Below are 11464 nucleotides of genomic sequence, written 5' to 3'. Positions count from 1 at the left end.
AGTGCTAAGATATAGCTCCAGGCAGTTATTTTGTGATGTGCATGTAGCTGCACCGCCAGCAGTGCTTCTGAGAGCTCCTCTTTTGTCAAATAATATATAGCGAAATTCCTTTGAAGTTAGCAAGGTGAAAAAAAATCCCCTGGGCGGCTCCTTCTCATTTGCAGTCCTCCCCAGCCATTTATATAAATTCCCTAATAAGTAATAAAAAGAAACTAATAATATAAAATCACTAAATACTAAATGTTTAGAGCGAAAACCTGCATATATTTGTATATGCGTGTGTGTGTGTCTATCTGTGAGTGTGGCAGGGATGTTTGGGGGTGCTGGATGTGCGTCCCTCCCCTCGGTTCGGACTGTCCAATAGGAACAGCGGGAACCATGAGCTCTCCCAATCAGCAGCGACGGATGATAGTGAATGGAAGTTTAGTTTTTGAGTTTGGGATAGATTACCGGAGAGATTAAGAGAGAGGCTAACGCTGTGAAAAAGTAATTTCAAACTAATGTCAATATAAGTTTGCGCTCATAAAAGAGTAGGTGCGCAGGAGCTGCTCGGATAAGTCTAACCAACAGCCCTCACTCTCTCTCCCCCAAGTCTGTGCGGAGGAGAGGAGGGTGGCAGGTGTTCAGTGGAGGGAGACGCATCGCCCCAGTCGGCTCCCAAAGCCTCAACAGGGTTCCGACACGGAAGAAACCAGCGAGGTGAAAACAAAACGCCGCAAACTGAGGATAGAAACTCTCGTGAGTACGTATGGACAGCGATAAAAAACAAACAAACATATATTTGAAGTATTGCTTTTTCCCGGGCTCGTGCGAGCTCGCGGGGGGACCGTTGAAGACTCTGGATAAAACAGCGAAAGGCTCCAGTGTCGCAGTAGCAGCAGCGAGAGTAACGTTACCGTCTGGCTCTGAGCGGCTGGTCTTTCACTTAAAACCTGCCACTTTGGTGTCTCGCAGCAGCGCCTCCACGGCAGTGCACCCGTACTAAGGTGGAGAAAAGTCTCGGTTGTTGCCGAGAAACTTGAAATCCCATTATTTTTGTGAACCTGTTGTCTCATTTTTCCGAGTAATCCGAGCCGCGGCGCATTACCACACAAGTTAGCCGGACTGTGTGGCGTATGCGCGCGGGCAAAGAGTGTCCTTGTGTGCGAGGGAGAAGAGTGGACACAGTTTCGACCCACGGACATTCGAGTTTAACGTGTCAAATTGGATATCTGTTATCTTAAGTTTTGCTCAGATAACAGAGTCTCTTAGAAAGAGACTCGGGTGCCCTTTCCACACTTTGTTTGCTGACTAAATCCAAGGGAATTCAACGAATCAATTACTGGATTGATTTTTAGAGCATGCAGCCATACGGGCAGACTACGGATGGATAACTTAGATGTTTTATCGCTTCTCTGTTAATGCGACCGCCGTGTAAACGGCTAAATGACCCGCGGGACAAATCCCCGGTGAAGACATCAAAACAAGCGCGGATTTGAAGTCGATAGCAGAGAATAAGCCGATAAGTCTAAACACACAGACACACACACACACTCTAATGTATTAACTCGATGGTCGGATCAATCCAGATGGAAATGAGGTAGACTATCACAGGTCGTGGAAAGACACGGACTCCGCAGCCGCTGCAGTTAAGAGATCACGGCTCCGGTACATCGTGAAGCCCCGGACAAGTGAGGGAAAGTCATTCTGCCTGTTAACCGAGCCTCCTTACCCCCACAGCCTGCCTAGTTGCGGAGTGAGAGTTGGGAGTTTGTCAGCAGTGACAGCTTTACCCAGGGAAGGGCAGAGCTGAAGCCTGCCCCCGCCACCAGCACCTCCGCCACCCATTCGCACTTCTTCTCATTCGTGCGCAGGGCAGAGAGAGACTGAGAGTTGCAGAAGCAAAGCGAGAGAAGCGGAGCCTTTTCCCGCAGGATGAAGCCGGGAATTAGCTGTCCGGGATCTCCGGAGCGTGTGGAGGGACCCGCTGCAAGGAGCCGGGAGAAGATGGTGATGGGAACCGTGACGACCCGGAGAGTGAGCCGGTGTCTGCCTCTATTTCTCCTGCTCCTTCTCGGCAGCAACTGCCACATGTTGCACGGCCAAGGTATGAGCTGAACTCTCAAATGACAGATGATGCAGAGCAAATAAGAATGTTTCTCATTAGATTTTTAATGCGGGTTCTTTAGTTTTTTTCATAGTTGATGTAAGCAGAAAATCTATTGTCTTAATAAACACCCCTTTGTCAGACCCCTTTGTCACTGCAATCATGCTGAACAGGAGCAAGAAGACATAAAGACCCTAAACTGCAAAAACAGTGATTTAACATATTAAGTTTATCACTTGGTGGAGTTCTAATCCATATCTGCAGGAGGGGAAAAGAGAGGGTGGTTTTATGGGGGTAATTATATTCTTGTGTTCAGAGACAGAAAAGGCTAGGTATTTTGTGCAGTGCGTGTATTAATTATTATTATTGTTATTATTATTATTATTATTGTTTCTATTCATACTATAAATCGCAGGATTAAGTTATTGAGGATGTGTGTGTGTGTGTGAATGGGGGGGTGTCTTAGTGTTACAGTTTCCAGGCACTGATAATCCCCCTTTTATGCAGTGACCTGCTTAACTACAGCTCTTGATTTGGCACAGAAACACACAAATGCACAAACATGTAGATACACACACACACACAAACATGCAGCCTCACACAGTGTGTTCATTTAAGCCGTATCCCATTTTGGCGTTGACCCTGTTGCTTAGGCAGGTGTCCGGATTAGTATGAGACTTGTAGCTGCGTGCTGAGTGGAGTAATTGTTGAATATGGCAACAGGAAAGGAGACAGATATGATGAGATATTGATCCCTTACCAAAGGTGGAAATGGTTGGTTGCCTTGTTCTAAGTATTTATATGTTGTTGTTGTTTTCTTTTGTCGCCACAGTGGAAAGAAACTGCAGTGGTTGTGCTATGAATGTGATTTTTTTTTTTAATGTACCTCATAGGAGGATGTGAGAGTGGGGAAACAAAAGCATGGAAAAGGTCAGGCTGGTGTTGACATGCAGTTTTTCTCTTGATCACAGATGGTGTGGTGGGCAGAACGTAAGGCTGAGAGTTTGGGGTAATGAGGAGGAGGAGGAGAGGTGGGGGTCTTAGGAATGTCTGCGCGTGTGTGTATGTGAAAGAGAAGTGTGGGGGTGTGCTATTTGTGAACGTATGGAGGATATGTGCAAGCGGTTTAAGTGCAAGAAAAGTGCCCGCATGAGTGTGAAGAAGGGGAGCGGGGAGGGTGAGAAAGTCAAGAGTGTGGCTGAGAGGGCAAGGAGGTGGTGTAAGAAGGAGTAGAGGAAGGAGAGAAGGGAGTGGTGAGGAAAAGGGGTGAAAAGAAAACGGTGCTGGCTTGGAGGAAGAATGCGGCGCACCGTGCTTGTCACTCACAAAGCCTTGCCTGCAGTTCAATCAATGATGACGGTATGACAACACCTCTGTGCATGTCAAAAGTTGCTCTCCTCTCCCTTCTTTCCCCAGTTGTCACACTCTCCCATCTTCCTCCCTCCCTTGGTCTCTCCCTCCCTCCCTCCCTCCCTCCTGCCAGCGGCTGCAGAGTCAGCTCCTTCTGTCCTCCTATTAATGTCAAGGTCTCACCACCAGCACCCAAGTTACCACACCCCCCAATTTTCCCACCATCAAGCCCAGCAGTCCCTTTCAGCTGTCTGGGTTTAAGGGGTGGAAGGGGGTGAATTGGAAATTAGTGAAACAGATTGGTGATGAGGCTGGTTGTGGTGAAGGGGTAGGGTGGTGGTGGTGCGGGTTTATTGATTTGATAAGCTGTGCCAGGCGGCCAATCGAAGACTGTAGATTTTCCAGGTTCCGACCCCTTTATCCCCAGCATTTATCAGGACGTTTTATTTTAGGAGGAAAAGGATGAAATTCATGAGCCAAGGTTGATCCTCCTGATCTCCCCCATCCCCTCCCCCCCTCCTTACAACCCACTCCCTCCACCCCTGCCCCTCTCCCCTTTTCACTCTCTCTCTTCTCTCCGCCAATCGATGCCCACACCCGTCCTCATAAATGCGAGGGGGTTTATATGAGCCAACTCGCGTCTCTGGGAGCACATTTAAATAAGCTCATCGATCTTTCATTTTAGAGTTTAAGTGACGGCAGCATTTTACTGTCCCCCCATCCACCCACCCCCACCTCCATCTCTCATCTGCTCACCTCTCCACCCTCCCTTCTTTATTCATAACTCATCCCCCCCTCACCCTCCAACCTCTGCCTCCCTGTCACGGAGTGGGTTCTGCTCCACAGCTGTTTGACTGATTCACATTTCCAGCATGGATCCAGACAGAGCCTCATTGTAGACTTTACGTATATTCTGGTGAAGTCAAGGATAGGTCACATGCGCAGTGTTTCCAAATGTTAATCATATTCTACATCAATAACAGAGGGAGTCCAGAAGGCTTTACTATCTTTAATATAGCTGTTCAGTGATGAAAAACGATTTCTTGGTTTTTCTAAAAGCAGCCTTTTTTTTTAGGTTCTATACCAAACCCAAACCACTCATGACCACTGCCGAATAAAGTTTGAAAATGTGCAGGAGTTCACGTGTACAAGACACGTTAATGTATACCAGTGGTTCCCAAACTTTTTTTGCTGGGCCTCCTTTGTTTTACATGAAAAATGTTCCTGCCCCCCCAAACCCCCCTGCGCTTGCACACACACGCACTAACACATCCTCCAACCACACACCCCCATATTTTGCTCCATTGCGGTTTATTTCACACCTCAAACATTTAGTAAACAATTAAGCAAATACAAGTAATCTGCAATAAAAGACATAATGATAAAATAAACTACTAACTCTTTTACGCTACCTCCGAATCTACATGGGTATTTTTGGAAAAGCAACTGTTTTGTCCACACGTAAACAGCGTTTGGAATCACCAAAACTGAGATTTTTTAAAACTCCTTTTTTGCGTTTACATGTGGACGAGGAATACAGAGTTCGTCACGCAACGTCAAAGGTATGTGCCTTTTTTCACGTCATGCTGTGCGCCACGTTATTGTTTACATGAGAGGAATTGCAGAATGGCAGATAGAGACAAAATACTGTTACTGTTAATCTGACTATCCTCAGGTTTTACATTTACTGTCCATCCATTTACAAAGGCAGAGGCGTCACGGTGTGATTATTTTACGTGTAGTTGTTTTTTTTTCCTGTGTAATAAAATTCAACATTGCTATCAATACATTTTTTAAAAAAAATTCCTCTCTGTGCAAAATGGGTTTAAAAACATAAACAACTGTGGGATACTGTTTGTCCGTGATTTGAAGAGCCCAGCGCGTGCTCCCAACGAAGGGAAAATCAATTTTGCAGGGGAGACCTACCTCGGCACTTGTGCACGTGAAACCAAAGGGACGATATGCTTCACCATATTTTATAGTCTTTGGCTTAGAATGAAGTTGGATTGGAAACATGTTCAGCTATGCTTCATCTCCTGTTTTGCCTTTCTGTGGGCGCCCCGTGCTAGCAGTGTCCAAGCGTTTTGTTTTTTTCCTTTTCATACCCCCCCCCCCCCCCCCCCCCCCCCCCAACCATGGCTCTGCGCCCCCCTTAGGGGGCGGGCCCCACACTTTGGGAAGGTCTGATGTATACAATGCCAGTGGTCTTTAAGAAGCCTAAATTGAACGCAGAGCTGTTATGCTAGCAGCTCCATACTAGTGGGTGTAGTGTTTTATGAATCACAGTTCAAAATAATCCTTATTTATCTTGGTGAAACGCCTCAGCCGCTCATCATCTGTCCAAAACAAGCTGTTTTAGCTCGCTTCCCTTTACGGCCACCCTCCCTCATTGGCTGCCTCCTGTAAATAAAAGGCTTGAAAAGCAGCTGCTGTGCTTGCAACCAGAGCTGTGTGCCTGAGATAACTATTTTAAGTATATCCCAGAGTAGAAAAAATGTATGTATCATATATCAAAAAACAGATATATAATTAAACTGGACCTATAAAAGCATTGTTGGTTCAATATAGTGTGAAAAATACAGCCTTTCCAGGCTTAAATCTGACTCCAGCATGCCAGCTGTTAAACCACTGCTCTTCTCTCAAGTATAAAAAATAAAGTGGAACGCAAAAGTTTTCCTTCTAACCATGAACTTTGAAGCTGCTTCCTTCGTCCTATGCCGGGAAAAGACTTTCACCACAAAGCTGACCCACTTAGTGGATCTATCAGTGTGTGATTAGGTTTGATATGACACATGCCATTGGCTCTGCTAAGCCGGTACTTGGTGCTGATTGGTCCACTGGGCATGCTTAAGTGAATTGAGGTCAGAGATAGGACATTATATGGTGGGCTGTGGGCTGGGAAGGTTCAGAGCATGATGTCAAAACCCAAATCAAATAGATTAGCATGCAGTTTGATGCACAAACTTCCATCCTCAAGTACACACTAAAGTCCTTCCCTCTCATCAGTGTCAAACAGCAAAAGCGGACGTGGAAATTTGCTTAACCTTGGAGTAATGAGGAGAGGGTAGATTAGAAGGCTCATCTAAATGATGATCATTGTCAGTGCTGCACTCGCTATTCATGTTTTTTAATTTATTTTATTATTTTTTTACTCTAGTAAAAATATTATGCCGTTATTTTCCATTTTTCATCATCTTCCACTGATGGTCTCACATTTCTGTGGCAACCTTTGCTTGGAGCTAAGAAAAAAAAAGCAATATTTTAAGAACAGTAGAAGCAATTTGTATTAGAGGCTGTTTGTTACCAGAGGCGTTATTGCACCTTTCATTACTTTAGCTTGCAACCTGGGGATTTTGATACAATTTAAAATGTACATGTAATGCTTGTTATGCACATGTTCTTTCTCTGCTCACAAGTATTTAATGCCACATTTGAATTCTGGGGGGATGGTGAATCTGTGTGTGTGTGTGTGTGTTTTAGAGTAGACCAAACATTGGACAGTGTGAATACATGTGTGTATGGGGGGTTGTCTGATAGATGTCAGGTTAGTCAGGTGTTAGAGGAAGTGAGGTCCCTGGTCGACTCCCTTATTTCCTGTCTGTCAGGAGGAACAAATCACCACGTTTCCACTGCCACCTGACACTTTGTTCGCTGTATGTGTGTGTGTGTGTGTGTGTGTGTTGGACTGCAAGAGAGTTTGTGTGTGTATCTAACTGTTTCTGTGTGCATGCTTGGTATGTGAAAGAGATTCTGGTCTTGACAGGACTACAGAGTACATACAGTATGTGTTGCTGCCCGTGCACATTGTTTTTGTGTGTGTGTATATGTGTTAGACTGATGCTAACCCTCTATCACGCCTAAGTGTTTCTTTCTCAAAGCCGAAGAGGTGGCAGTTTAAAAGAAACAACAAAAGTTCCCTAATGGAAGATAATCACCTGTGTGTTAGTCTGTGTGTGTGTGTGTGTGTGTGTGTGTGTATAAAAGTAAAGTACATCTTTTCTAGCTTTTTTGTTCAAAAGCGCACACACATAAACCCACATGAGCGCTAATATGGCTCTTTTTTGGTGAGTCAATGAGGTTGTTGTAAAGAGCTCAGTCATGCCATGATCCCTACTCTACTACAGTTCTACTATGAATGTGGAGAGTTAAAGGTATAAAACAGTCAACATATAGGATAAGGCGCAGATATAATTGCCAGAGGCGTTGTGCGTTTTTCTCTTTCTGCTCAGTTTGTGCTTCTGCCCAGTCAGAATGGTATTTTGTCTTTGTGAAAAGATGCATTTTGCTGGAGTTTTACCTCAAAAACATCCTTCAGAGCTTTGAAATGTGAACCAAGCGGGGTAGAATGTGGTTTTTCTCACTCTCTGTCTCTCTCTCTCTGGCGTCCTGTCTGTTTTGCTTCTTTTTGCTTTTCGTTTTTTTGGTGTTTGTTCTTCCAGTATCGTTCGTCTTCTTTTTGGTGTTGGATTCTCTCTTCCTTCTGTCTCTCTCTCTCCACGAGGATAAAATAATCTATTGCTGCAGGCCGCACAGGTGGAATGGAAGCTGTTTTGCTGTTTAGGCCTTGGTGTTTATTATGTAAGATGGGGGAGGAGGCTGCTATTGATCCACTCTGTGTATGTGTTCGAGGAGTTGGAGGACATCGCACGGAAACCTTATCTAGTATTTTTTTTCTATTTCTCAAGCGATTTATCGAAATGAAGCATAATGACTGCAAAACATGCACAGTTGGTGGTAATCGTAACGAAGCAAAAGACACAGAGATTGATTGGCCGACAACAAGACAGAGAAGTTCTTGTTCATGCATGCACTCTCAAGTGCTGCTTGTTATCTTAACTGCTAATTTATTAAGTGTCAACTCATACATGTAGTGTGTGTCCCCCTGTGGAGATTTCCTATTCACATACAGTGAATTGTGTAAGTTTAAGGGCTGTACGTCAGGGCTGACTGGCACATTGGACGATTGTTTGGTCGATACACTCTCATTTGACCAAAGTCTCGTTGGTCAGACAATCAGCAGTGTTTCTTTAATCAGGGGAAAAGTGCTACATCAATAGCCTTCAAGGACTGTGCACTTAGTTTTTGGAGCCTGAGCTTTGGACTTGCCCAACCTAATGAAACCTAATGAAACTTGCTAGATCTAAGTATTTTAATATTTACCTTTACATATACTTCAAGGTCAACTCCAGACTGTTTGACACCATACCACAAGACATTGGTGTGACCTCCCTGTGTTAAATGATATGGCTGTAACTCTGATGAACATTTTTTCTCAGTTAGCTGGTATTATATAACCAAAATATTGAAACTGTTAGTTAATGATCAGTAAGGAGGATGATTGTTAATTGCAGCTTTATTGTTTAAAGATGCTCGGTGCGGGTAGCTCATCACATCTGTCTATGATTCCTGTTGTTTTTCTTCAGTGAAAAAGAAATTACCAGCAATACTGATAATTTGATAAATCTGTTCATAAATCTGAATAAATTCAACATGGAACAGGTAAGTTGTACTATTAATCACAAATACTCTTTTTTTAACAGGCTATGTTGAAAACATGCATAGGAAATATTTCATATATAGTTATTTTGTCTTTCTGCAGCCCATATAAATATGTTAAAATCCAATATTATGCCTGGGTAGTCACAACTTTAATATGTGACATCCACCCAACAGAGAGCATAGTGAGGGACAGGCAGGTTTGCTGAACAGCTGCTGCATAGAGGAACCAAATCAGCTCACTGTCAGGAGGGAAATTCTTCTCCTGGTCTGAACCTGAAAATGATTTTTTATGTTGTATAGTGGAGCGTCTGACATTTGGCTTTAATGTTAAACATTTGTTATTGGAATTAAATAGGACAGTGACCTCTAAATTCAGGTTTTGAGCGGTTTGCCTTAGGGCTATAGCTGTGTCCAAAGGTAATTAATTAATAATGCATTGTTCAAATTTGGTAAGGATCTAATTGAGATCAAGCCACAAAGAGTCAAAGCAAGACTTTCTAGTGGTTGCTGTGCACATTATTGCCAGTTACACACTAATATAATGCGACCTCTGGCTATTGGGAAACCAAAATGGCTATTAGCAGTTGTTGTCAAGGAGAGTTATTGTCAGTGGTGAGGAGTGACAGTGCTTGCATAGCAGCTTGGTAAGACCTCACAAACTGTGGCATATGGTCTTGAGTCTGATTTCGCAATATTCTGCAATATTCTTTGACAAAATCATAATGTATAAGGTGTGATTTATTTATTTATGGTAAACAGTTACTGAAGTCAGTAAATTAACAAATAAGCACCAGAGTAATTGAGTTGTTAGGTACAGCCATAATGCTGACAGGTCTGTTTTTCTATTCTACTTAATGCTGAACTTTTGTTTTAGTATTCTGAAGGTGGTACTTTTACTTTGTGAAGGATCTCGTTACAGTTCATCACTGTTAAGCTGCTAAAGAAACAGGTGTTTGCAGGAGTTGGTACCAGAAAAAGGAATCGACATAGAGTGAACAGCAGACTTTGCATTGATATTCACGAGGTGAACAAAAAAACAGCTCCGTCTATATAGTTCTACTTGATGGTCAGATGCAAGTAAGAGGTAATTTTAGACCAACTAGTGGGCCTGCAGCTCTTGTTTGCTCATTGTCAGACATGTATGGTTAATTTATCTTGTTGTTCTTTGAACCACTGTATATTGTGAGATGAAAAAAATGGTTGTTTATAAAAATTTTACGAAAGAATAATAAATATATATGTTTTTTAGTCTTCCTCTTGTACTCTATATATTTATTGTATAATGGAAAGTAACTAAATACAGGCAGTATTAGCTGCCTAATTCATGGCAAACAGCATTCGCTGGTAGTTACATTAATGACTTAATGACACTTAATGACACTTAACTAACAATTATTAAAATGGGGCTGACTATTTGTAAATGTTGATATGCCTATAAATCATAACCCTAAATAACTAGCAGTAATTTAGTAGTAATAACATACTACTAAATTACTGCTACAGATTAGGGCTGAACGATATATCGCATTTGCGATAATATCGCGACATGATCAAGTGCAATTTTCTAACCGCAAAGGCTGCGATTATACTCTGGACATGTCCAAATTCATGGGCTGCATCCTCCTGAGGCCGCATTTGTAGACCGATTACGTCACAGCGACGTGCCGAAGGCTGTCCAAATTACTACCATATCCCAGAATTCATAGCGCGGCCCAGCCAAACTCCAGTTTCCAGCAATGGCGGCCGCTACTAAGTTTTAAAATTACTCATACTAATCTTTCTGGGTCACAAAATAAACTTTTAACATATTTTCAGGCGAGAAAGTAGTTGTGTAAACATCAAATATCTGCTCGGTTTATCAAGATATCGCATATTTGCAAAAGTGCTTCGACGTTTTCAGAGGCGTCTGCTACCCACCAGCTCGACAGCTAGCCGGGAGCTCGAGGGTTACTGATGCGGCCGAGAACGGCACAACTCCCGGCACATCATTTTCAGATCACCGCGGAGTTTCGCTGCTCGGGTTAAATGTAATATATAAGTCACTTAGACAACCTAAAAATGTTATTGTTGGGCTTTTTTCAGTGTTTTGTTTGTTCGTGAGTAAATCGGTTTGGCTGAGATTAAAGTTATTAGATTAGATAAAATAAAACTTTATTAATCCCCCGGGTGGGTTCCTCCTTGGTTTTCACACAGCTGACTAAACGTCAAACAGAAAACTTATTAAACAGAAGTATGAGACAGTCGAGAATTTACACCAGTGTCTGGTTATATTTTAGATAGCAAGAAGCAGACGGCCGAGTTTATTAAACTCCACCGAGACAGCGGTGACGCTAATCAGAAGGCTAGACCGTCCAATTTCCAATTTTATTAGTTTTATTTATTTAATATTATTTTTTAATTGAATGACTGTCTAGTAGTTCACAGATGTCGAAAAACTGAGTGTGGTAAAGCCACAGATTTTTTTTATGTATATTTCTGCAATCTGCACATTGTACTGACTTTCATTTTAATGTTTACACCAGGGTTCCT

General features: G+C 42.8%; 1 protein-coding gene across 3 annotated transcripts in view; it reads left to right on the top strand.

Annotated features, from left to right (window-relative positions):
• The first annotated feature begins 447 nt into the window (after positions 1–447).
• The window catches only part of LOC101472399 (protein sidekick-1), a 298277-nt gene continuing 287260 nt past the window's right edge, over positions 448–11464 (top strand). For 2 of the 3 annotated variants that reach the window (XM_004568331.6, XM_076884758.1), the window contains exon 1: positions 448–2086. In XM_004568331.6, the coding sequence (XP_004568388.2) occupies positions 1915–2086 (172 nt within the window). In that variant the 5' untranslated portion in view covers positions 448–1914. The remainder of the gene's footprint in view (positions 2087–11464) is intronic. The other variant, XM_076884757.1, reaches the window with a different exon arrangement.

This window comes from Maylandia zebra, linkage group LG6, assembly GCF_041146795.1.
Source record: "Maylandia zebra isolate NMK-2024a linkage group LG6, Mzebra_GT3a, whole genome shotgun sequence".
NCBI classification, from domain to species: Eukaryota; Metazoa; Chordata; class Actinopteri; order Cichliformes; family Cichlidae; genus Maylandia; species Maylandia zebra.
This window is presented reverse-complemented; position numbering and strand designations above follow the sequence as displayed.